Genomic DNA, 25,976 nt, shown 5'->3' with positions numbered 1-25,976 from the left:
TACATACTGGCCTTTTCCACCCTGATGTAGTTAATACTGCAACACCACTCGGTCGTGCCAAAGACTGTGGCTGTACCTTTTAGTAAATGTACTTGTTTCCTAAATGACATGCTGCAACTTGGATATGAAAGCACCAAGGGCCCGTAAAGGTTTGGGCTTCAGTCGCACAAAGCTTCTGACATCCTCGTCTAACTCAGGCAGAGACCCAAATATCTGCTGCATAAAATGAGCCAGATATTCGGTGTATTGTACCAGGTATCTGTTGTTAGCTGCAGTAAAAGAATGAGCTATCTAGCGTAGGAAGCCTGCTAGAGGTGAACATCCAAAGAAGCAAACGACAAGGACGTCTGGAGTATGAATCTGGAACTGCGGGGGTTGTGTCTCTAGTACTGGACATGGTTGTCTTCTCAGAGTATACCACATGATCAACTAAAGCTGCTCCCAGCCTTCATCACCATCTGTCAGTAGCAGTGGTGAGACAGTCGTCACCTCGGAGTGTACCACAGAACCTTTCAAAGATGCTCCCAGCCTTTCCTCACCATCTGTGATAGTGACCTGGCTTGATCCTGTCAGTAGCAGTGGTGAGACAGTTGGCACCTCAGAGTGTGCCACCGAACCGTTCAAAGATGCTCCCAGCCTTTCCTCACCATCTGTGATAGTGACGTGGCTTGATCCTGTCAGTAACAGTGGTGAGACAGTTGGCACCTCAGAGTGTGCCACATGTTCATTCAAAGATGCTCCCAGCCTTTCCTCACCATCTGTGATAGTGACTTGGCTTGATCCTGTCAGTAGCAGTGGTGAGACAGCTGGCACCTCAGAGTGTGCCACATGTTCATTCAAAGATGCTCCCAGCCTTTCCTCACCATCTGTGATAGTGACTTGGCTTGATCCTGTCAGTAGCAGTGGTGAGACAGTTGGCACCTCAGAGTGTGCCACATGTTCATTCAAAGATGTTCCCAGCCTTTCCTCTCCATCTGTGATAGTGACTTGGCTTGATCCTGTCAGTAACAGTGGTGAGACAGTTGGCACCTCGGAGTGTGCCACGTGATCATTCAAAGATGCTCCCAGCCTTTCCTCTCCATCTGTGATAGTGACTTGGCTTGATCCTGTCAGTAACAGTGGTGAGACAGTTGGCACCTCAGAGTGTGCCACATGTTCATTCAAAGATGCTCCCAGCCTTTCCTCACCATCTGTGATAGTGACTTGGCTTGATCCTGTCAGTAGCAGTGGTGAGACAGTTGGCACCTCAGAGTGTGCCACATGTTCATTCAAAGATGCTCCCAGCCTTTCCTCTCCATCTGTGATAGTGACTTGGCTTGATCCTGTCAGTAACAGTGGTGAGACAGTTGGCACCTCGGAGTGTGCCACGTGATCATTCAAAGATGCTCCCAGCCTTTCCTCTCCATCTGTGATAGTGACTTGGCTTGATCCTGTCAGTAACAGTGGTGAGACAGTTGGCACCTCAGAGTGTGCCACATGTTCATTCAAAGATGCTCCCAGCCTTTCCTCTCCATCTGTGATAGTGACTTGGCTTGATCCTGTCAGTAACAGTGGTGAGACAGCTGGCACCTCAGAGTGTGCCACATGATCATTCAAGGATGCTCCCAGCCTTTCCTCTCCATCTGTGATAGTGACTTGGCTTGATCCTGTCAGTAGCAGTGGTGAGACAGCTGGCACCTCAGAGTGTGCCACATGGTCATTCAAAGATGCTCCCAGCCTTTCCTCACCATCTGTGATAGTGACTTGGCTTGATCCTGTCAGTAGCAGTGGTGAGACAGCTGGCACCTCGGAGTGTACCACAGAACCGTTCAAAGATGCTCCCAGCCTTTCCTCACCATCTGTGATAGTGACTTGGCTTGATCCTGTCAGTAACAGTGGTGAGACAGCTGGCACCTCGGAGTGTACCACATGATTGTTCAAAGATGCTCCCAGCCTTTCCTCTCCATCTGTGATAGTGACTTGGCTTGATCCTGTCAGTAACAGTGGTGAGACAGCTGGCACCTCGGAGTGTACCACATGATTGTTCAAAGATGCTCCCAGCCTTTCCTCTCCATCTGTGATAGTGACTTGGCTTGATCCTGTCAGTAACAGTGGTGAGATAGCTGGCACCTCAGAGTGTGCCACGTGGTCATTCAAAGATGCTCCCAGCCTTTCCTCTCCATCTGCGATAGTGACTTGGCTGGTTCCTGTCAGTAGCAGTGGTGAGACAGCTGGCACCTCAGAGTGTGCCACATGTTCATTCAAAGATGCTCCCAGCCTTTCCTCTCCATCTGTGATAGTGACTTGGCTTGATCCTGTCAGTAACAGTGGTGAGACAGCTGGCACCTCAGAGTGTGCCACATGATCATTCAAAGATGCTCCCAGCCTTTCCTCACCATCTGCGATAGTGACCTGGCTGGATCCTGTCAGTAGCAGTGGTGAGACAGCTGGCACCTCGGAGTGTGGCACATGTTCATTCAAAGATGCTCCCAGCCTTTCCTCTCCATCTGCGATAGTGACTTGGCTTGATCCTGTCAGTAGCAGTGGTGAGACAGCTGGCACCTCAGAGTGTGCCACATGGTCATTCAAAGATGCTCCCAGCCTTTCCTCTCCATCTGCGATAGTGACCTGGCTGGATCCTGTCAGTAGCAGTGGTGAGACAGCTGGCACCTCAGAGTGTACCACAGAACCATTCAAAGATGCTCCCAGCCTTTCCTCACCATCTGTGATAGTGACGTGGCTTGATCCTGTCAGTAGCAGTGGTGAGACAGCTGGCACCTCGGAGTGTGCCACATGGTCATTCAAAGATGCTCCCAGCCTTTCCTCTCCATCTGTGATAGTGACTTAGCTTGATCCTGTCAGTAGCAGTGGTGAGACAGCTGGCACCTCAGAGTGTGCCACATGGTCATTCAAAGATGCTCCCAGCCTTTCCTCTCCATCTGTGATAGTGACTTAGCTTGATCCTGTCAGTAGCAGTGGTGAGACAGCTGGCACCTCAGAGTGTGCCACATGTTCATTCAAAGATGCTCCCAGCCTTTCCTCTCCATCTGTGATAGTGACTTGGCTTGATCCTGTCAGTAGCAGTGGTGAGACAGCTGGCACCTCAGAGTGTGCCACAGAACCGTTCAAAGATGCTTCCAGCCTTTCCTCACCATCTGTGATAGTGACTTGGCTTGATCCTGTCAGTAGCAGTGGTGAGACAGCTGGCACCTCAGAGTGTGCCACCGAACCGTTCAAAGATGCTTCCAGCCTTTCCTCACCATCTGTGATAGTGACTTGGCTTGATCCTGTCAGTAACAGTGGTGAGACAGTCGTCACCTCAGAGTGTGCCACATGGTCATTCAAAGATGCTTCCAGCCTTTCCTCACCATCTGTGATAGTGACCTGGCTTGATCCTGTCAGTAACAGTGGTGAGACAGCTGGCACCTCGGAGTGTACCACAGAACCGTTCAAAGATGCTCCCAGCCTTTCCTCTCCATCTGTGATAGTGACTTAGCTTGATCCTGTCAGTAGCAGTGGTGAGACAGCTGGCACCTCAGAGTGTGCCACATGTTCATTCAAAGATGCTCCCAGCCTTTCCTCTCCATCTGTGATAGTGACTTAGCTTGATCCTGTCAGTAGCAGTGGTGAGACAGCTGGCACCTCAGAGTGTGCCACATGTTCATTCAAAGATGCTCCCAGCCTTTCCTCTCCATCTGTGATAGTGACTTAGCTTGATCCTGTCAGTAGCAGTGGTGAGACAGCTGGCACCTCAGAGCGTGCCACATGATCATTCAAAGATGCTCCCAGCCTTTCCTCTCCATCTATGATAGTGACCTGGCTTGATCCTGTCAGTAGCAGTGGTGAGACAGTTGGCACCTCAGAGTGTACCACAGAACCATTCAAAGATGCTCCCAGCCTTTCCTCACCATCTGTGATAGTGACTTGGCTTGATCCTGTCAGTAGCAGTGGTGAGACAGCTGGCACCTCAGAGTGTGCCACCGAACCGTTCAAAGATGCTCCCAGCCTTTCCTCACCATCTGTGATAGTGACGTGGCTTGATCCTGTCAGTAACAGTGGTGAGACAGCTGGCACCTCAGAGTGTGCCACATGGTCATTCAAAGATGCTCCCAGCCTTTCCTCTCCATCTGTGATAGTGACTTGGCTTGATCCTGTCAGTAGCAGTGGTGAGACAGCTGGCACCTCAGAGTGTGCCACCGAACCGTTCAAAGATGCTCCCAGCCTTTCCTCACCATCTGTGATAGTGACGTGGCTTGATCCTGTCAGTAACAGTGGTGAGACAGTCGTCACCTCAGAGTGTGCCACATGGTCATTCAAAGATGCTCCCAGCCTTTCCTCTCCATCTGTGATAGTGACTTGGCTTGATCCTGTCAGTAACAGTGGTGAGACAGCTGGCACCTCAGAGTGTGCCACAGAACCGTTCAAAGATGCTTCCAGCCTTTCCTCACCATCTGTGATAGTGACTTGGCTTGATCCTGTCAGCAACAGTGGTGAGACAGTCGTCACCTCAGAGTGTGCCACATGGTCATTCAAAGATGCTCCCAGCCTTTCCTCACCATCTGTGATAGTGACTTGGCTGGTTCCTGTCAGTAGCAGTGGTGAGACAGCTGGCACCTCAGAGTGTGCCACATGTTCATTCAAAGATGCTCCCAGCCTTTCCTCTCCATCTGTGATAGTGACTTGGCTTGATCCTGTCAGTAGCAGTGGTGAGACAGCTGGCACCTCAGAGTGTGCCACAGAACCGTTCAAAGATGCTTCCAGCCTTTCCTCACCATCTGTGATAGTGACTTGGCTTGATCCTGTCAGTAGCAGTGGTGAGACAGCTGGCACCTCAGAGTGTGCCACCGAACCGTTCAAAGATGCTTCCAGCCTTTCCTCACCATCTGTGATAGTGACTTGGCTTGATCCTGTCAGTAACAGTGGTGAGACAGTCGTCACCTCAGAGTGTGCCACATGGTCATTCAAAGATGCTTCCAGCCTTTCCTCACCATCTGTGATAGTGACCTGGCTTGATCCTGTCAGTAACAGTGGTGAGACAGCTGGCACCTCGGAGTGTACCACAGAACCGTTCAAAGATGCTCCCAGCCTTTCCTCTCCATCTGTGATAGTGACTTAGCTTGATCCTGTCAGTAGCAGTGGTGAGACAGCTGGCACCTCAGAGTGTGCCACATGTTCATTCAAAGATGCTCCCAGCCTTTCCTCTCCATCTGTGATAGTGACTTAGCTTGATCCTGTCAGTAGCAGTGGTGAGACAGCTGGCACCTCAGAGCGTGCCACATGATCATTCAAAGATGCTCCCAGCCTTTCCTCTCCATCTATGATAGTGACCTGGCTTGATCCTGTCAGTAGCAGTGGTGAGACAGCTGGCACCTCAGAGTGTGCCACATGGTCATTCAAAGATGCTCCCAGCCTTTCCTCTCCATCTGCGATAGTGACCTGGCTGGATCCTGTCAGTAGCAGTGGTGAGACAGCTGGCACCTCGGAGTGTACCACAGAACCATTCAAAGATGCTCCCAGCCTTTCCTCTCCATCTGTGATAGTGACGTGGCTTGATCCTGTCAGTAGCAGTGGTGAGACAGCTGGCACCTCGGAGTGTGCCACGTGGTCATTCAAAGATGCTCCCAGCCTTTCCTCTCCATCTGTGATAGTGACTTGGCTTGATCCTGTCAGTAACAGTGGTGAGATAGCTGGCACCTCAGAGTGTGCCACATGTTCATTCAAAGATGCTCCCAGACTTTCCTCTCCATCTGCGATAGTGACTTGGCTGGTTCCTGTCAGTAGCAGTGGTGAGACAGCTGGCACCTCAGTGTGCCACATGGTCATTCAAAGATGCTCCCAGCCTTTCCTCACCATCTGCGATAGTGACTTGGCTTGATCCTGTCAGTAGCAGTGGTGAGACAGCTGGCACCTCAGTGTGCCACATGGTCATTCAAAGATGCTCCCAGCCTTTCCTCACCATCTGCGATAGTGACTTGGCTTGATCCTGTCAGTAGCAGTGGTGAGACAGTCGTCACCTCAGAGTGTGCCACATGGTCATTCAAAGATGCTCCCAGCCTTTCCTCTCCATCTGTGATAGTGACGTGGCTTGATCCTGTCAGTAGCAGTGGTGAGACAGCTGGCACCTCAGAGTGTGCCACATGGTCATTCAAAGATGCTCCCAGCCTTTCCTCACCATCTATGATAGTGACTTGGCTTGATCCTGTCAGTAGCAGCGGTGAGACAGTTGGCACCTCGGAGTGTGCCACATGGTCATTCAAAGATGCTCCCAGCCTTTCCTCTCCATCTGCGATAGTGACCTGGCTGGATCCTGTCAGTAGCAGTGGTGAGACAGCTGGCACCTCAGAGTGTGCCACATGGTCATTCAAAGATGCTCCCAGCCTTTCCTCTCCATCTGCGATAGTGACGTGGCTTGATCCTGTCAGTAGCAGTGGTGAGACAGCTGGCACCTCGGAGTGTACCACAGAACCATTCAAAGATGCTCCCAGCCTTTCCTCACCATCTGTGATAGTGACTTGGCTTGATCCTGTCAGTAGCAGTGGTGAGACAGCTGGCACCTCAGAGTGTGCCACAGAACCGTTCAAAGATGCTCCCAGCCTTTCCTCTCCATCTGTGATAGTGACTTGGCTTGATCCTGTCAGTAGCAGTGGTGAGACAGCTGGCACCTCAGAGTGTGCCACGTGATCATTCAAAGATGCTCCCAGCCTTTCCTCTCCATCTGTGATAGTGACTTGGCTTGATCCTGTCAGTAACAGTGGTGAGACAGCTGGCACCTCAGAGTGTACCACAGAACCATTCAAAGATGCTCCCAGCCTTTCCTCACCATCTGTGATAGTGACCTGGCTTGATCCTGTCAGTAGCAGTGGTGAGACAGCTGGCACCTCAGAGTGTGCCACATGTTCATTCAAAGATGCTCCCAGACTTTCCTCTCCATCTGCGATAGTGACCTGGCTGGATCCTGTCAGTAGCAGTGGTGAGACAGCTGGCACCTCAGAGTGTGCCACAGAACCTTTCAAAGATGCTCCCAGCCTTTCCTCACCATCTATGATAGTGACTTGGCTTGATCCTGTCAGTAGCAGTGGTGAGACAGCTGGCACCTCAGAGTGTGCCACATGGTCATTCAAAGATGCTCCCAGCCTTTCCTCTCCATCTGCGATAGTGACTTGGCTTGATCCTGTCAGTAACAGTGGTGAGACAGCTGGCACCTCAGAGTGTGCCACAGAACCTTTCAAAGATGCTCCCAGCCTTTCCTCACCATCTGTGATAGTGACTTGGCTTGATCCTGTCAGTAACAGTGGTGAGACAGCTGGCACCTCAGAGTGTGCCACATGGTCATTCAAAGATGCTCCCAGCCTTTCCTCACCATCTGTGATAGTGACCAGGCTTGATCCTGTCAGTAGCAGTGGTGAGACAGTTGGCACCTCAGAGTGTGCCACTTGTTCATTCAAAGATGCTCCCAGCCTTTCCTCTCCATCTGTGATAGTGACTTGGCTTGATCCTGTCAGTAACAGTGGTGAGACAGCTGGCACCTCAGAGTGTGCCACAGAACCGTTCAAAGATGCTTCCAGCCTTTCCTCTCCATCTGCGATAGTGACCTGGCTTGATCCTGTCAGTAGCAGTGGTGAGACAGCTGGCACCTCAGAGTGTGCCACATGTTCATTCAAAGATGCTCCCAGCCTTTCCTCACCATCTATGATAGTGACCTGGCTTGATCCTGTCAGTAACAGTGGTGAGACAGTCGTCACCTCAGAGTGGACCACAGATCAATCAAAGACTCTTGCGGGCTGCTGAAGAATGAACGTGCAATGCGACCTTATAACGGTGCTGAAGTCTTGCCTCTCTAGGGCCTACACGTTCTCATCTGTCCGCCTTTCTTATTGCTTAGGGGCCCTATTCACAGAATGAACTTAAGACTCAATCCTAAACTTACTACTATTTTGGTATTCACAGGATGAATTTACTACTTTTGGTTATCCCAGAAGTTAGGATTTTGTCTTAAGTTTGTCTTAAGACAAACTTAAGACAGACTTAAAGACAGACGTAAGACACACTTAAGACTGATTTAAGACAAAATCCTAACTTAAGTCTGTTTTAAGTCTGTCTTCAGTCTGTCTTAAGTTTGTTTTAAGACAAACTTAAGACAAAATCCTAACTTCTGTGAATACCAAAAGTAGTAAGTTCATTCTGTGAATACCAAAATAGTAGTAAGTTTAGGATTGAGTCTTAAGTTCATTCTGTGAATCGGACCCTAGGTCCTTTCCTGCCCCCTCTGGTGATGGAAGTATCTCTGATCCTCTACTGCTGCTCTTCTAGGAAGAATATCTCCCTTTTCTGAAGAGGCATCATCTGCCCCCCTCATTTGACACTCACAAACACCCTCTGCTTGAGCCGCTTGGCACATGTTCACCCCTCTTAGCTCCCACTCCCAACCCTCTGCTCAGTATGTAAGTTTGTTTGTAAATGGTTGTCTGTCTTTGTGATATCTACGGTCCTCTAAGTGTGATTCTAGAAGGTCTTTCTGACAGCCCTCTGTTGCCTTTAGGTTCTGTCATCTACGGAGGACATGTCCTGAACCCCGGGGATGAAGCAGCCGTCCTGGGCGTGGCTCGCCAGTGTCTGGACACCAGCTCTCGCCTGCTGCCTGTGCGTGGGGTCCACAGCCTGCTGTCTGCCCTCACCTGCCGGTCACTCTCAGGTAATGCTACATCGGGGACCTTCACACAGGGGCAGTGTGAGGCTTTGAAGAGTTGTTCAGTGGTACTTAGGGGGGGCAACCCTTCACGCTGTACTAGATTACACTGACAGCAGGGCTTCCAGCTCAGAGAACGAATACCAGTACCACAGTAGAGAGGTACAACAGAGGGTGTGGGCGCCGTGCCCGGATACCAGAGCCTTATGCCACAACTGAGTGTTGGCTCACACTGATCACCTACCCCCAGCGCTTGATTTGTAAAATGAGTGCCGGTGCCCAAAACTCTGCTCAGAAATCTGCAGGCAGCACTTTTAAATGTCAGTGCACTGAATATCAAGGGTGCTAGGGCAGAATTTATCCCCAGATCTCCTTAACCCACTACCAGACGCCCCCCCCCCCCCAGTGCTCTCAGGAAATGTCTCAAAAGGAAAAATAAATGCTGGTTCCCATAAATGAGTGCCGTGGCCCCCACCAGCAGCTACCGGCTTGAATGAAGCACTGCTTACTAACCCCGGGCGGGTAACTCCGCTCCGCCAGCGGAGTTTACGGAGTTTTGCCTACTCCGCACTCCGTTGCGAATCCAGAGTTTAGGTAAAACTCTGACTCGTTGGCGGAGCGGAGTTAGCCGGCCCCTCCACCCTCCCTAATTAATTATAATAATAGGCACTTACCTGCTGTGGCTGCCTCCTCCTCGCCATGGCCGCTCTCCTTCCTCGTCCTCGCCTATTGGAAACCTCTACGTTATATGTCTTGCGCGCAATGCATACACTGTAGGGGTTTCCAATAGACAAGGAGGGCGAGGAAGGAGAACGGCCATAGCGAGGAGGAGGCAGCCACAGCAGGTAAGTGCCTTTTAAAAAAATTATAATTAATTAGGGAGGGGGAGGGAGCAGAGCGGAGTTCCACAGAGTTTTTTCCAATTCTGTGGAACTCCGCGTAGAGGCGCTACGCCAGCTCTGCCCGGGCTTACTGCTTACCCCCCATTTTCAGAACCGAAACCTCAGAGTTTGTCTGTGTACGATGAACCCGTGGCGGCCCTGTATCTCCAGTGGAATTAAAGTCAATGAGTTAACATGAGATGACTGTTCTCAAAGGCTATTCGAATGGAGCCTTTTCTTCTCTTTTGCCAGTGCACACAATATCTACCACTCAGTTGGACAGTTAATGAGAGGCCTAGTTGTTACTGCACTTATAATAAATACATTCCAAATGATATTCAATGCAGGGTTTATAATCACATAATTCAGTAAGTGGCCTTTCCCTTGATAATGTGTTTAATATTTTGTTCTCACGATGCTGAGGTGATATATTATTTCCAAAAGGGCATTGATCCTGTAAAAGTTACAAGCATTAAGCATGTTTGCAGTATTTAGTTGATCTTGTAAAGTCATGACCAGTCTTAATGGTTTTGATCACTGGAAAGATTGTGTTGATTGTTTTGGCCGCAGGCAATAGTTTTACATGGCCTTCATCAGGATAATGATTCATTCATCAAGGAAATGAATCAATGCTAATATGCCTTGCTATTGCAGCAGTAAGAGATGTTAGTTAAAGTTACCTGATGTATTTTATCAGTTGCTTTCTAAAATTTTCACATTTCAAATTTTTGCTGGTATCTGAAAAACCTTCATATGACCTTCAGATCCTCTGCGTTTAGTTGTGGTGGAACTTAAACAGAAGCTCTGGAAGAAATGCAGAGCTGGTAAAGCTCACACAATCTGATAGGTTCTGCATATGATCAAACCTGCTGCAAAAAACATTTGAACCTGGAGAAAAGTACCAACAGCATGGTGGCCGGCCTGCTGCTTAGTTTGTTCTTTGATTTTGTGGGCATATTTACGAAGTATTCAAACAATGCAGCCGGGCAGCCAAAAAGAGGGAGGGAGCAGGAGCACCATGTCTAGCTTTGACCACAAATGTTAGTAGAAAGGGTTTTGCATCAAAAACCATAGGTGGTTGCATGGGAACACCTGTGTACCATCCATGGTACGTCCCTGTGACGCAAAGCAACACAAAGCAGGACTAGCATGACTCTGCATTACTTTAGGCTACTTTCCTGTGCACAGATAATCTTTTGTGTTGGAAAAGAAATCCTAAATAAATATTTGATGCAGGTTTGTGTCACCTGGCACAGTATTTGAGTAAATCTGCCACTCGTTGTTCATGCAGTTCTCGTTTAGTGGAGCAGGCGAAAAGACTTCTCGAAGCTTTGTTAGATGTGGAGACGCTAGGGCTTCTGTACTGTGTTCGAACATCTCAGGGACTATAATGATTTGTGATCAGTACGTGAGATGCTAGTGTGTAAGCGGGTAGTGCAAGGCAGAGTCCGCTGCCCGCAGCGGCATCAGCCTATTCCCTGTTGTTTAAGTTGGAATGGTCCGTTTAATTCATTGGGAAGCGCCTTACCAAATGAGGTTGCAAAAAATCCATCAAATTGTTTCTGCTCTTTTGTTGTCATTGTCCAGTAGGCCTCTGGTTCCCATTACTGCCAGACTATAAGGTACAAGTTTGATGAAGTACTGAAGTTCAGGTTTTTAGTGTGTTCTGCTAATTTCACAGCCCAGTGGAAGGACAGAATTAACAAAGTCTTGTGCCAGCTACAGAGGAGCAGTCTTGGTGCAAGAGCAAATCAGAGCTGTAAATGAAAGTTTGTGATGGGCCGATCGATCCGATGCCCATGTGTGTCATAGTTATCGATGTATGTATTACATATTTTAAAAATAAGAGAGCATGATAATTGGAAAGAAGCATGGGGTATATCCTCAAATATTTGAGTTGGCTGTGAATTGATCTAGGTCGTGTCTCATTTCTGTTCCTCATACAGGTACCCAAGTGACTGAGTCTTGGATCCAGGAGACACAGAGGAAGATCCAGCAGCTGCCTGTTTCCGCAGACCCCGTGACCTTCGGCCTCTCTGAAGGGATGGCAGAGAAGATCAACATCAGAAGAAGCCAAGAGCTTCTGGCAGACTTACGGAGGTCGCAGGGAGTCTGGCAGCCATGCCCTCCTGCAGTGCCGCAGGCAGACAGCGTGAAGATCCTTCTCAGTGACTGTGTGGCGCGGCTGAAGGATATGGAGCTGGCGGTAAACCGCGTGGGGGAGAGGGACAGCGGGAGTCGGGAGAGGCCTCTGCACAGGTTCCTTCTTGACGAGTGCCACCTCTTCACTGAAATGATCTCCCGGCTGCTGACAGACCTGTGCTGCTTCCAGGACCAGCTGCTGGGTGACCCTTGTCTCTGCAGCCGGTGTGATGACCTCGCACGAGGACTTGCAGAGGGCACAGTGCCCAACCATTGGTCCACGTACACCAAAGACCGGTCTCCGCAGACATTGCTCCAATGGATACAACATCTCCAGCGTCGCCAACAGCTGCTGGTGGAATACATGGACCCTGATCTCCACAGCATCTTGTACAACCTGTCTGCTTTCCACTGTCCCAAGAGGCTCCTGGTAGCAGTGATGCAGGAACGCGCCCTGAATGAAAGTCAGGACCTGGACCAGTACTTCATCGAAGCACAGGTATGTTTCGTGATCTGAACGCTTGCTGCCGTGCTAGATTATTGATGATCGAAAGGCTTTGCGTATAGAATCCCACAAAAGATGGCGCAGCGGCAGTCCGACATGCACCTACACCAGGCGCTGTCACCATGTTCAAAGGCACCGGGGTTTGGTCTGCTAACATCTCGAGGTGCAATCATTAAGGCCCACAGTGATAATTTTTTGTCACCATTGACCGCAGGGAAGATGAATCTGGGTCTAGATGGGTCCTGGAAGAGAAGAGTCAGAGTCAGTCATCGATAGTCTCTCACAATCACAGAGAAATGGCTCCCTCAATTCACCAAGGTTGAGTAATATGGTAGATAGTTTACCAAAGCGATGACAAAGTAGGTAAATGAGAAACCTGATGCAAATAAGGTTAAAAATATGTAATCAAATGATGAAAGGCGAGGGGCTACTATAAAATAAAATAATGTTTGACTAAGACTTCCTTGGCCCCCCAGCGGCTTGACTTTGCCTCCCTAAAATGCTCAAAAAAGACCTCTTCTGAGGCACAGGCCAAACCGAACCGAGCCCAACAAATTCCAGACGAGTCCCTCTCCATGCTGGAATCACGGTTTCACCCACTGGGTGGGGTTCTGAAGACACTGGGGCCCCTGTTCCCAAATTGTGGTCCAACCCCCAAATGAGCTTTAATTTTCACAGGGAGCAGAAATCCAGTGCATTAAATATCACACCCAGCTCTCTTCCTCTGACTCGTTTTAGAAACAAGAACCTGACAACATTTACTGGTGGGAAAGGCCCCGAGTAAAGCCTACACAGAATTCCATCATTGGAGTTCTGCGTGTTGTGCGGCATTCCCACCTGGAACACCTGTACAAAGAGGTATTTCTCCCACCCTGTCACTAAGCCCCCCTGGAGTAACAGCATTTACTGGGTGCAATATATACCACCCTCTTCTGCACTCCTCCAAATCGAAGCCTTTCTTCTTTGCAGATAAATATTATCTGCCAGGGTTCTCAGTGCTGAGGTTTTGGTTCAGGAAAACAAATATTGAGTGTATTCTTTTACAGAACTTTGATTGATGAAGTGCTTTATCACGTGTATTTATTCGAGATCGTTTTTGTGTTTTTATACTGTTTTTCTTCTTTCGGGAAATGAGTAAGACAGACCCATGTCAAGCCATTTGGGAATGAGGCTGGGAGCTGAGGGTAGTTGCTCTTGCTCAGGCTCTGGGGTTTCCAGAAGCCCATTCTAGAATCACATAAAAGAGTCAAGTCTTCCACATAGTCCCCAAGACAAGGGAACAACCTCGGTAGCTGCAGTCCTGGCTCCGGGGAGGGCTCCTCGGCTGCTGGAACTCACAATACTGCCTTCAAAGCATCTCATGGTGCTTCCAGCTGATATGTAAGGAACAGATGGTTGTATTCCCAGAGGTTGTATGTGTAGCTTAGATCCATCCAGCGCAAGGCCGGAGCTGCTTCAAAAGTGGGCCGTTCATTGTTACCTCGGCTCTCGCAAGACGCAAAGCTCTTTCCTGGTGTGGAGTGGCCCCCAGGAATAGTTCTCTAGAAAGGTGCGTAACAGTATCATGTTTGAATGCAACTCCTGCCCCGGAGGACTTTGAAGGACCACAAGGAAGCCTTATCAAGCTCCCAGTCCAGACCGACAACTGATGAATGTAGCATACACGTAGACCCTCCAAGTTCTGCTGATATAGAAGTCTCTTGTACCAGGTCAAGTCTTAAGATACACCAGCACACGCCCCACAACAAAGAACACGTGTTGACATTCTGGACATCATGATCACCTTAATAGCATGGCTTACCCTCCCGCTGTTTTCTTCTAAGTGTCGTCTTTGCTTACCATTCTCAAGGTCAACATCTGTTAGTTTGTTAGAAAAGTAACAGCACTTTTAAGTCGTGACCTTTTAGACCCCCAATGGCCCTTTTAGGGCAAAAGGCTCACTGCAGCCAGGTTTCATAGCCCACAAGAACAGCAGGCCTCAGACAACTACTTTAATGATGAGAAAAGCATGCTTTCACCTGCCTAGAACAAGGTACAAACGGAACAAGCCATTTTATGGAGATTAACTGGATATAATGTGAGGAGCCTCAACTAGAATATATTTGGGTTGGGAAACAACAGTTACAACGCAACTGTTACAACGGAATACTATTACAACGCAACTATTACAACGCATGCCTTTACAATGCATGTCATTACATAGCAGATGCTATTACAACGCATGCCATTACAATGTAAGTATAGGTAAGTTTATCTTTTTTTAAACATTTATTTAATTTGGGTTATGGGGTACAGGGGTATTTTTAGGGTTCAGGGCTAGGTTTGGGTTATGGGGTACAGGGGTATTTTTAGGGTGTAGGGCTAGGTTTGGGTTATGGGGTACAGGGGTATTTTTAGGGTTCAGGGCTAGGTTTGGGTTTTGGGGTACAGGGGTATTTTTAGGGTTTAGGGCTAGGTTTGGGTTTTGGGGTACAGGGGTATTTTTAGGGTTCAGGGCTAGCTTTGGGTTTTGGGGTAGAGGGGTAGCTTTAGGGATTAGGGGTAGGTTTTGGGTTTAGGGGTACAGGGGTATTTTAAGGGTTCCGTTTTAAAAAAAAACTACTTTAAATTAATTAAATTAATTAAATTAATTAAATTAAATTAAATTAATTAAATTAAATTAATTAAATATTTATTAATTACAATTTTTTTTAAAAAAGATATACTTACCTATACTTACGTTGTAATGGCATGCGTTGTAATAGCATCTGCTATGTAATGACATGCGTTGTAAAGGCATGCGTTGTAAAGGATCCTGCATTGTAAATATCGCGTTGTAATGGTATGCGATGTAAAAGTATGCGTTTTAACGTCATACATCCGATATCTTCATTTCTAAATTATTGTTTTAAACAATGGGCACGTTTTGACACAATGTAAGAAAGTGGAAGGCTGCTGGGGCTTTACTTCAAATTGTTTATTCTTAAAATGTTCAACAGAGTCAGCTGCAAGGGCTCCCTGAACTTCGCTGAGGACATCCAGTTTTGATTGGTTGTCTGGGTCAAATGATGTTCATGGTTTTCTCCATGACTGGTTCTTGTGAAATGCAATTTTGAAAAAATGCTGGAATGCCTGTGACTGCTTCGTTTAACATGAGGAACGAAAAACATAATCCTCACCAAACCACCTGGTGTAAAATTCTGTTTTTACATTGATTGTGAGGACATCAGCAAAACAAAGGAAATCCCAGCCCCTTGCACCCTCACTCGCTGGTGGTTCAAAGGACTGTTCCTCATGCCTCCATGCGCCAGCAGGGTAAGGGGAAGTGTCCAAAAGGATGTTGTCACCTTAAAGACTTGATCAGTGTGGAAGGGCAAGATGTTATAAGTGTGACCTTTTATTTGTGGGTATTATGAACCTAAAGACCATACAAACAAGTCACAAATCAAAGGGCCCGGCAGCAGCTTGGAAAGGGCATAAATACCAGCTTGGTACCTCTGAGATTACCCAGCCGGGCATCTCTGGGGTCCCTGCTTCATCTTCCCAGTCACTGTTCGAAGATTCATCCAATGTCGTTGTCGAGGTGCCTGCAAAATTTGCTTTGTTGAAACACACTCCAGATCTCTTGTTCGCCTCTCCTGGAGATGATAACCTTAGTTCCTTGGATGCAGGTAACCTTACATGAGTCTCTCTCAAAGGGTGATCTGGATTTCCAGACTGCGTGCTGGTCTTCTATTAGCACTCAGTCGCCCACCTCTATCATGGGGAATTCTGCTCTCCTATGTCGGCTGACACTGTCATTCATTGCTCTCCTCTTGTCCTGTACTGCCACCACTTGCATGTCATGGTGTTGTGAAGATATGGCGGTACAACCTCTGGAACTGGTCCAGACAGGATTCTTGGTGTTCTCCTTGGTTTACACTAATCCAAATTGTCTTATTGAGGGTGCACATGAAGAAATCCAATTCCACATTGACTTCGGGCCATTGTTGTGTTAGCTTTTGGCGAAAAATCCCTGGGGAGGTTAAGTACTATTTTGAAGTCTTATCCTTGGAATGGTGGACCATTGTCTATTTTCACTTCCATGTGGAGGATGAACATGGCTTACATCTTTTCCAGGCTGAGCTTCACCTACAGGAAGGCTGTTGACATCTTTAGCTCCAAGTATTTGGAATAGTTGTCTGTGATCTCTACTGTAGTTCGCCCATCCTGAAAACTCCCAAAATCCATTTTGAAGTGGGTACACAGGTGTAGTTGGTGTTTCTTTGTCACGATGAGTGCAGAGCACACTCCTTCTCTCTTTATCTGCAAGGTGTAATCTTAAGCAACTGGACTGTAACACTCTTCCATTAGGAGCTCCAAGATTTTTACTAAAAAAAGTTGGAACTCATTCAGGTAGTCACAGCAAAGCTACCACTAAATAACTGCGTTACTCTTCTGCTATAAATGCCATTAAAGATCTTCATTGGCTGCCTATTAAACAGAGAATAATATTCAAATCACTCTGTATTGTACTCCGGCATTACACAACAACAGGACCAAAACCTTTACAAGCCAAACTAATGGAAATATACCCCTGGCAGAGTCCTTCGATCAGCTACAGGTAACTATGTCCAAGAATATAGATTTTAAAAAGTTTGACAAGGAGGTTGAGCCTTACTGCAAGAGGAGCTCAGATATGGAATACACTGCCAGTCCCACTAAGATCCCTTGCTGATCTACTTATGTTTAGAAAGTCTCTGAAAACTTGGCTCTTTCCTCACTAACAGTCAGGGTCTTCTTCTTCAGACTTATTCCAGTTGACTCCCTTACATAGTGGTTTAGCTTGCACCAGGATACCATTTATGGTCACAGTGCGCTTTATAAATACAACATACATACATACATACATACATACATACATACATACATACATACATACATACATACATACCTACATACATGTGTGACACTAGTTTACCTTGTCATCAACAGCCCTGTCCATTCCTGGGAAACAGACTTTGCTTCAACGTATTGTTTTGGTCTTCGACACTCCTTGGTGGCCTTAATGGGCTAAGTCAATTACTCAGCTCTACAGGGCTCGTGGTATTTCTCTGTGCTGTTGGGCTTGTCCCACACTCTCCAGTGTTGTTTTATCACTTGCTTTTCCTTGGGGGTCCCATGCTCCGGCATGAATCAGGAAGTATTTTGTTTGCAGTTGGGAGTAGTGCTTCTGCCTCTTGGTGTAGTGCTTCTGCCACTTTCTGGAGGCTGGGATCCTCTTCTGTCAATTCTCAAATCTCTTCTAGAGTCATGGCCTTTTGGGCAAGCCCCTTCCATCACTATCCTCACACAATCTTCAGCCATTCATCTTTCTCGGTTTCCTCTTTCCTGCTTTCCAGTTGGTGTTCTAAAAGATAATCAGGTGGGTTGTATATGATGTCAAACATGTATGACTGGAACTAGACCGACCACCATTCGATTTGTGGTCTGGACGTGACGGCAACGAGTGAGACCAGTGGTCATTTTCCTGGGACTGCCTCCTGCACAGATACAAATGGAAATGGGTGCAGGCCCATTGGATGGCCAGTGCCTCTCGCTTACTCTCCATCTCATGCAAGAATACTCTCCCTAAGACGACGGGACAGGCGTCCACAATCAGTTCAGTGTTGCGATGAGGGTCAGAGTATGCGATTGTGGGATCCCTCAGCACTGCCGTTTTCACACCTTGAAACGATGCATTTGCTTTATTGTCTCATTTCAAGATTTTGTTGGATTTATTGATGGCCCTCAGGAGTCCGAGATCATAGCTAGGTCGGGCATGGTGCGCCCGCAACATGTGGCCATCCCTAGGAAGCGCCTGTCTTTGGTGACATTTTGCAGCACTGGTACCTATTGCCAAGGTGTGTGGAGAAAGTTGTGATATACCAGCAAGATAGGTCAAGCTCCAGTTTGTGGTATCTGGCATTCAGATTTAACTTTGAAAACCACTAAACGCAATTCAGGTCCATGATGATGGCATCCATTGAGGTGACACTCTATGCAAATTGCCTTGTTGAGCAGCCTCGTGTCCATGCACATCTTGATAGCTCCTAGCGGTTTTGTTTTTAGGGTTGCTGCCAGCAGAGGGAAACATAGGGTGTTGATCAGATTACTTTTTTATTCACCTCTTGCTGTTCCAGTTTTCGTAGCACTTCTTCCACCAATAGTTGCAGGTGAAAAAGCACCCTTCTTTGACACAGGGCGATGGGCTTTACTAAAGGGTCAATGTGAAGCCCTAAATCCTCTGCTGTGTGGCACCCCACTAGTATGGCCATCCCTTCCTTGGTGATGTGTAACTCTGTGTGCTTGACAGTGTCTCCACTGGCTATACAGACTTCAATCACTCTGCTAGAGGCAATGGGGTGTGTCCGCCATACACATAGATTTCCGCTGTGGGGGGCACCAGGGGCAGTATAAGGATTAGTGCTTTGAACCGTTGCAGGTCCATGATGTTGACTGATTCTCCAGTATTGAATCTTTTATAGATTCACATGCTTGAATCTTCCCCGTCATCATGGTGGGAGTCCAACGGTAACAGTAGAAATAGTAGTACTGAATACATTACATAGACCTCCGTAGAGCGAAAATTCAATTGAGCACTCTATCAACCTCATTTTATAACATCCAAAGTTCAGCCAATCACAGCAGAGACCTGAAAGTAACCCTCTCCACAGAGCCACCACACCTCAGATTTCTTACCGCAGGTAGTGTGATTGGGAGTCTCTCTGAGCTATGCTCACTGATAGTTGGCATTTTCAACTTTTGACCTCCAGCTTTCAGCTCAAGGTATTCCTTTCTGTGATTTTCACAATGCCTGATAAAAAAGGATTGTTTAGGCCCTGTAAGACTTGTGGCAAGTCTAGACTTTTCTCAGAAGATACCCACAAGAAATGTCTCTATTGCCTCTACCTTGACCATAAGCCCAGGGAATGCAAATGCTGCTGCACCTTCTCAGCCAAAACCCTCAAGGATAGGGAAGGAAGACTGCTTCTTTGGCTCCAGAAGAAAAAAGCAGTTTCTGAATCTGGTTCTGACACGGAGGAAAAGCCCCTTACTTCCTCCAGGAAAAGAAAAGAAAAGGTAGCTCCTCGTCTTACCAAGGGGACTACAAGATCATGAAATCACAGGAGCAGGAAAGATCTGAGGAGCAACGCCAGAGAAAGCAGGTGAAAGTAACTTTAAAATCATCTTCTGCTCCAGTTTCTGCTTCTATATCCCCTGTGAGAGATCTTTCTTCTTGTCCGTCGACAGCGTCATCGACAAGAGTTATTTCTGTCAGTCCTTAGGTGATTTCATTGCCGTCGATGGCTTCTACGTCGACGGCCATGGTGTCAACGGGCCAGCTGTTAACTCTGACGATGGCGTCATCTTCGACAAGACCATCTCAGACAACGAGACCTTCGTCGACGAGCCTTCCTCTGTCTAAGAGAATTTCCCTGTATACGACCACTCCGTCGACGACGCTGCCCTCCTTTCCGCCGACAGTGGCGATGTCAGCGTTGACACCGTCGACGGTAGAAAAAATCCATTTGGGACATTCAAAGGTTCAGGATTTTTCAAAAATGTCTCTGCTGACTCCTACACATTTGCTTGACTACTAGGAGTCTGAGGATGACGGCGCGTTTAGCCCTACATATAATACTTCCCAAATAAAAAGTAAAATTTCAGGACTTTAAGGATGATAAAGACTTAGAGGACATTAATCCTTTCTCATACCTTGCAGGAGAGTATTCTTTCACCGACTCGGCTACTGTTCAGCTGCCGGAATGTTTTCAGGAGCGTTATCCCTATGAGGAAGAGGATCCTTGCAATTTTAGGGAACCATCTATCAATGTTCCAGTGTTGTTGGTAAGTTACTCACCTGCGGTTCTCCAGTTTTAATATCTTTTCTAGATTTACATGTGACCCGCCCTCCTCCCTGGTTAGGCTCACCATTCTACCTCAGAGTTGTGTATATATATATGCAGCATGAACAAGGGCACTTGTGCTCGAAGCGCGTCGCTGACCTGGCTTTGTGAATGAAATAAACAAGAACTCTTGCTGACTTGGTGGTCCGTATTTCCTTTTGTGGATGGCGTGGAGGCTTTGACCGCGTACGCAGATCCCGAAGAGGGGGAACTTGTGCTCATATATATGTATATATGTATGTATATATATATATATATATATATATATATATATACATATATATGTAATTTTGCACACTTTTGCTCGAAATCTGAGGTGTGGTGGCTCTGTGGTGAGGGTTACTCTGAGGTTTCCGCTGTGATTGGCTGAACTTTGGATGTTATAAAATGAGGTTGAAAGAGTGCTCAATTTAATTTTCTCTCTATGGAGGTCTAAGTAATGTATTCAGTGCTACTATTTCTACTGTTAACATGGGATTCACACCATGACAACGAGGAAGATTCAAGCATGTGAATCTATAAAATATATCAATACTGGAGAACCACAGTGTACAGGTAAGTAACTTGTATTTTCTCCAGCATAAATCAGGACTGGCACCTTGACTCCGCCAATCATTATAGTGCGCATCATGAAGATATCATCATTGTCTCTGTCTCTCGTGTGTGTCTCTGCTACATGCCTGGCTGTCCCATCATCTTGCTCTTCATTATTGATGGTTAGCTGCCTCAAAGTTGGGTTCTTGCATGTTTTGGTTTGTTACCTACGCCCTTTGTTTCCATTCCAGCACAGGCGAACAAAATGGTTGTTCTTTCTGCATTGTGAGCATGATTTCCCATGAGCTGGGTAAACATACGTTAAATGGAGATCCAGGCTCAGTTCTGGCATTTGCTTTGGCTGGTACCTGACGCCTATGGCTGGTGTGTCCCCACCAGCTATCTGTACACCACATCGACTCTTTCTTTCTTGATTTCAAGTCGACTCACACCTCCGGCTGTTGGCCCTCCTTTTGAAAAAGCCACCTCCATCTCTTCAACCCTGCTGTTTGAGAGCTTGTGTGACCTTTCTAAAATGAGGCTCTCCTCGAACTTGAAGACTCGTTGGCGCAGGATCAGTCTTATGGTGGACGATCTGCAGCACTGTACGATCTTGGCTCAAACTTCTTTGGTCTGGTCATCATCCACACTTTTGCAGACTAGAGCTCTCAGTTACACATGAAACTCGTCAATGCTTTCATTTTCCCACCGGCGAGCCTAGTGCAGCTTGAATCTCTCACCGTTGCGATTCAACTGGGGATCAACATACACATTCAAGCCTGCAACAGCAGCTTTATAGTCATGATTTTCCTCTTTGTTTGGGAAGTTCTCGAACAATTTATAGATGTCCTCGCCTCTGAATTGTAGCAACAGCGAGCACTTCACCATGTCATAAGTTCTGCACATGGCGTAAAAATAGTTGTTCAGCCTTGCAGCCCAGGTTTTCTACTGTGAGACCACTGTAGAGGGGTCAAAGAGCTCACTGGCAGTGCAGTCATGGATGCATGTGCGCGTGCTTGCGCTTGCTGAGGTTGAGGGGGTCTTTGACGCCAAGGGGCAGTTGTCCACCATTGTCTAGGTGTATGTTCACTCCTGCACCACCTTGGTTACTTCTTTTTTTCTTTTGAGATGCTCAGGATGACGTCAGTCAGGTGTGTGGACCGGTGGTCTAGTCTTGTACAACACTCTCTTATTCACTTTTTATTTATTTCCTTCTGATGAACCAGAGGTGGCCACTCAATGTCTCTCCCTTTTCCCCTCGCTGTGTGGGCCAGCGCTCTCCTGTACCACACCTGTAATTGCTCTATGCCTCTCACGGGGATCATCACCTGATGAAGTCTCTCAGAGATGGCCTAGGTTCACCGGCCGGTGAATGGACAACAGGCTGCCAACCGGTGGCACTGAGGAACGCTTGTCACTCACACGTGCACATGACCAGGAAGGTCCGGCAGCCTGAAGTGCTGCTGGTGTGCATTGCGCCTGATACCTTCAGCTGTAAGGGGGCGGTAGCTAGAAACGCAGGCCTGCTCTGGCCAGTACTTCAGTATGTTGCTGGATGGCCTGGGGAAGAAGGACACCACACTCTTCACGCTGTTCCCTTTCTTCCAGCAGGTGAGTGACAGAATGTGCTGGGGCTCTGAAAGACTGCGTGCTTTGTCAGCGCATTGAGGCATCATTCTCTGGCCTCATTGCCTGTGTAGGGGCCTGGCCAGTACACCGCTATCCAGTCAGATGCACAGTGAGAACAGAATGCCACTAGCGCATAGATTAGGGTAACAGGAGTGGTCCACGGCCCCTTGGGGTATTCTTCCTGTACAAAACCTATGTTACACTCATGCACACACCCTAGCCCTAAGGTGTGTGCATGGCGCACCGCAGCTGAAATCAGCGTCAGCGCAAGGTAAAGGGGAGGAGAGAGCCATATCTCTGAAGAGATGGCGCTCTCCTGCTCCCTCCCTGTCGCGCAACGTGGCGCAGCCTCACGGGGGCTGCGCGGCGCTGCGTTGCTCAACTTTTTAGAAAATCCTCCCTTAGTGTACTTTGTTTTTGAATAATGTATTTTTGAAGTGCAATATACTAGAGTGAGTGTTCATGCCCTTCAAGGTGTGGGGATTAAAAGCTGTGATAACATTTGCGTTTAAGGGAAATAAACGTGATTTGATGCATGTGCCACTTGAGTTGTAGAGAATTCCTAGAGTAGAGCAGGCCTTTGACTTTCCTGTATTATATTTTCAGGTCATGCAGAGAAGTGTGCGACCAAAGTCCGCCCTGCAGCATGGACTCTACCTCACAGGCCTTGAAGTGCGCAATGCTCTCTGGGATACCAGGCTGTCCATCCTACAAGAGACCCTTTCCAGCAAACCATGCAGTATCCCTGAGGTGTGGATCCGTGCCGTCCGGACGTCTACGCAGGAGTGTAGCACAAGCTCAGTCTTTCCGAAGTACCTGTGCCCGCTTTACGTGGGCACCACGGGGGAAGAAGTCATTCGAGCACAGGAGCAGGTTGTGATGTTCCTGCCGCTCACCTCCAAGATGGACCCATCCGTGTGTAGCCAGCGGCATGTGCATGTGGTTAGCGTGTTGTGATTCCCAGAGCAGGAGCTCAACGTCTTGCTTCGTTGTGTACAGGTTCTATATTAGATTTCTATTAAAATGAACTAAGAGTATCTGTACTGCTGTGTGAAGTTTGCCTCTCTGCATCCATGGCTTTAACCATTAAGGAGGATTATCCCCTGGCCTTTATTGAGATGGGGACATATATGCTGGTATCTAGTACATGGGTGCTTAGGTGAAGTGCAAAATCCCATCTGTATTAAACAAGAAGCACTCCACCCTATGCACAAACTTGTGACACAGGGTCCAAAAGCATGGTGTCATATTGCTTTTTTATTTTGAATTGCTGGCAGGTGGTATTGAGGAACAGTTCTACAAAGTTTGCCTTCCCACCCACAAGTTACACAGATGAGCTTAGTTCAGTGCACCAGCGCGGAGTGTGAAAGACCGGTTATTGTAGCCTCACAGAACCTCACCCAAAACATATCTGAAGTGAAGTCATTACTTTTGGGTTCCTAACAATAACTGGAAAGGGATCAGGGACACCGTGGTAACAATAAACTTATTTCACTTTTCACAGTATCACACACAGCAGTAAGAAGAGAAGACACTTTTAACTAAAAGCATTTGCTACAACAGGGCAAAACCGGTTTCTTAGTCCAACTAAAAAAATCACTCTAGAAATCATAAAAAACAGCAAGAAGGCACGTTCTGAGCAATGAGAATAAAATGAACATTTCTAACCTAGTTAAAATACCATCTAAAATCCTAAAACATACCTGTGTATGCTTCGAGACCCCAAGGGTGAAGCAGCCGCGCCATACAAATCCGGATTGATTGACCCCAGGAGAGCCTGTAATGGAGTTACTTGCAGTCTAGAGTTTCTTAGGGAGAAGTTGTGCTCTACATACCTTGTTGACAGCTCAGACTGTCTTTATGGGAAGAGCCGCGGAGGAAGCGTTCCCTGAGAGAGGCAAACACTCCGAGGTAGCAGCCTCCCTCATGTACTTGGCTCTCATAACTGTCAGGCAAGAGGCATCATCTTCTCCGAGTGCGGTAATAACCAAAATGCAAGATAGTCTGGAGCGAAGGACCGCTCTACCTAGGGGGTCGAATGGTGGTCCTTAAATACTAAGAACCTCGTTTACAAGTCAATTGCGCTGCCCGTGCATCACTTTTTTTAGACACACCAGCAGCGCAGTGTGCCTGCCCATATTTACAAGGCCACTTAAAGGGACCCTGTTTGACTCTCTTTATGGCCTTTAAATCATGTCTGTGTGGAAAGGGGAGTTTGATGAGTGTTGCTGTGGGTGTCCCAAGCCACATCCATGGAACCAGACACGTTCCCAGATTTACAAAGTGCTGTAAGCCTGGGATTGCATCAGAATCCTGCGCCTCCCCAAGGGAGGTGCAGGAGTAGCTCAACAAGGAGAAATCTCCTTGTTTTTTGCTCTTTCTATATGTGTTCCATTCTGCAGCACACATAGAAGGAACAAAACGACATTAATGATTGTTTTTGTTCGGGAAGGTGTCCCTTCCTGCACAACAACAATCATCCCTGCAACGCAGTCACCCTTACACCATGGGGCATGGGTGTCTGCGTTGCCGCACGTCTACTGTTTGTTTGCCGATGCAGGTAAGAAGGACAAGAATGTGCTGTATCTTGTAGATACGGCACATTCCTGCCTTACATTTTAATGCACAGCAGCACAGCGGGCATGCTTGCTGTGCGTCAAAATATAGTAAATGAGCTTTAAGTATTTTGGGGGATAAAAAACCTCTGACATAGTTTCAGGAATGAAGTACATAGATTACGGACGCCAAGGAAAGGGCCCTAGACATACCTTTAGGACAATGGGAGACGAGTGGCGTCAACTCTGACTATATCTCTTTGAAGAATTATCTAACGCTGTTCTTAGATGGCCCTGACATATTGATAAAGGAACACTTGCTCCAGACTGGGTGTCACATTAAGTGTAATAAGTAGGTCATTATCAGAATGACTTGACACTCTCTCAGTTCTACAAATTAGAAGTTCAGACGACACCCTTGTTATTGTTGCTCATAATAGATATGACAGAGAGTGGGCAGAATTCGGAAGCATTGTTATCCGAGATGGAGTGGAGGACCTTAGGGACATTACGTTAGCTGCAACACAAAGAGTGGAAGAATTAAAAAAAACAATAGAAAATGGGCAGCGGTGTCCGCGTCATATCACTTTTTTTGTTGTGCCTGGTGGAAGGATCAACAAGGAAAATGGGGGGGTGGGAGGGAGGGGACGCAAGGCAACAAACACTACAGAAGGAGAGAGAGTGAGTGGTGGCGGGCCAAGCCAACACAGACAATAAACGGTGGCAGGAAGGATTGGGGCAAGCTAACATGGACAACGGAGGGAGGGAGGGTAAAGGCAGACCAACACAAACAATTGAAGGAGGGAGGATTGGTATTGGCAAGCCAACAAGGGAGGGATGAAGTGAGGGTGGGAGGCAAAGGGAGGGGGAAACAGCAGATAGACAGGAAACAAACATTGCTTTTTTTCATCATGACTAAGCAGTGATGGGCAATGTAGGAAAGTCGGATCTGCTTCTATGGTTACCCCCATTTTTTGCCTGGTGCTAAGCTGTATTTGACTAGTTTGACTGAGATCCTGCTAATCAGGACCACAGTGTATCTGCTTTCTCCCTCAATTGTTATGTTCAGTTCCTAGGTACATCCCAGATTGAATTGGGGTTCCTTTATAAGTCCCTAGTATATGGTACTAAGGTACTCAGGACATAAGGCCCCCCATA

General features: G+C 47.4%; 1 protein-coding gene across 1 annotated transcript in view; it reads left to right on the top strand.

Annotated features, from left to right (window-relative positions):
• The window catches only part of DNHD1 (dynein heavy chain domain 1), a 682,720-nt gene extending 659,225 nt beyond the window's left edge, over positions 1-23,495 (top strand). The window contains exons 42-44 of the mRNA XM_086933691.1: positions 8,519-8,671; positions 11,493-12,187; positions 22,870-23,495. Of these exons, the coding sequence (XP_086789817.1) occupies positions 8,519-8,671; positions 11,493-12,187; positions 22,870-23,220 (1,199 nt within the window). The 3' untranslated portion in view covers positions 23,221-23,495. The remainder of the gene's footprint in view (positions 1-8,518; positions 8,672-11,492; positions 12,188-22,869) is intronic.
• Positions 23,496-25,976: the final 2,481 nt, after the last annotated feature.

The sequence above is a fragment of the Lissotriton vulgaris genome, chromosome 8 (genome assembly GCF_964263255.1).
Source record: "Lissotriton vulgaris chromosome 8, aLisVul1.2, whole genome shotgun sequence".
Lineage (NCBI taxonomy): Eukaryota > Metazoa > Chordata > Amphibia > Caudata > Salamandridae > Lissotriton > Lissotriton vulgaris.
This window is presented reverse-complemented; position numbering and strand designations above follow the sequence as displayed.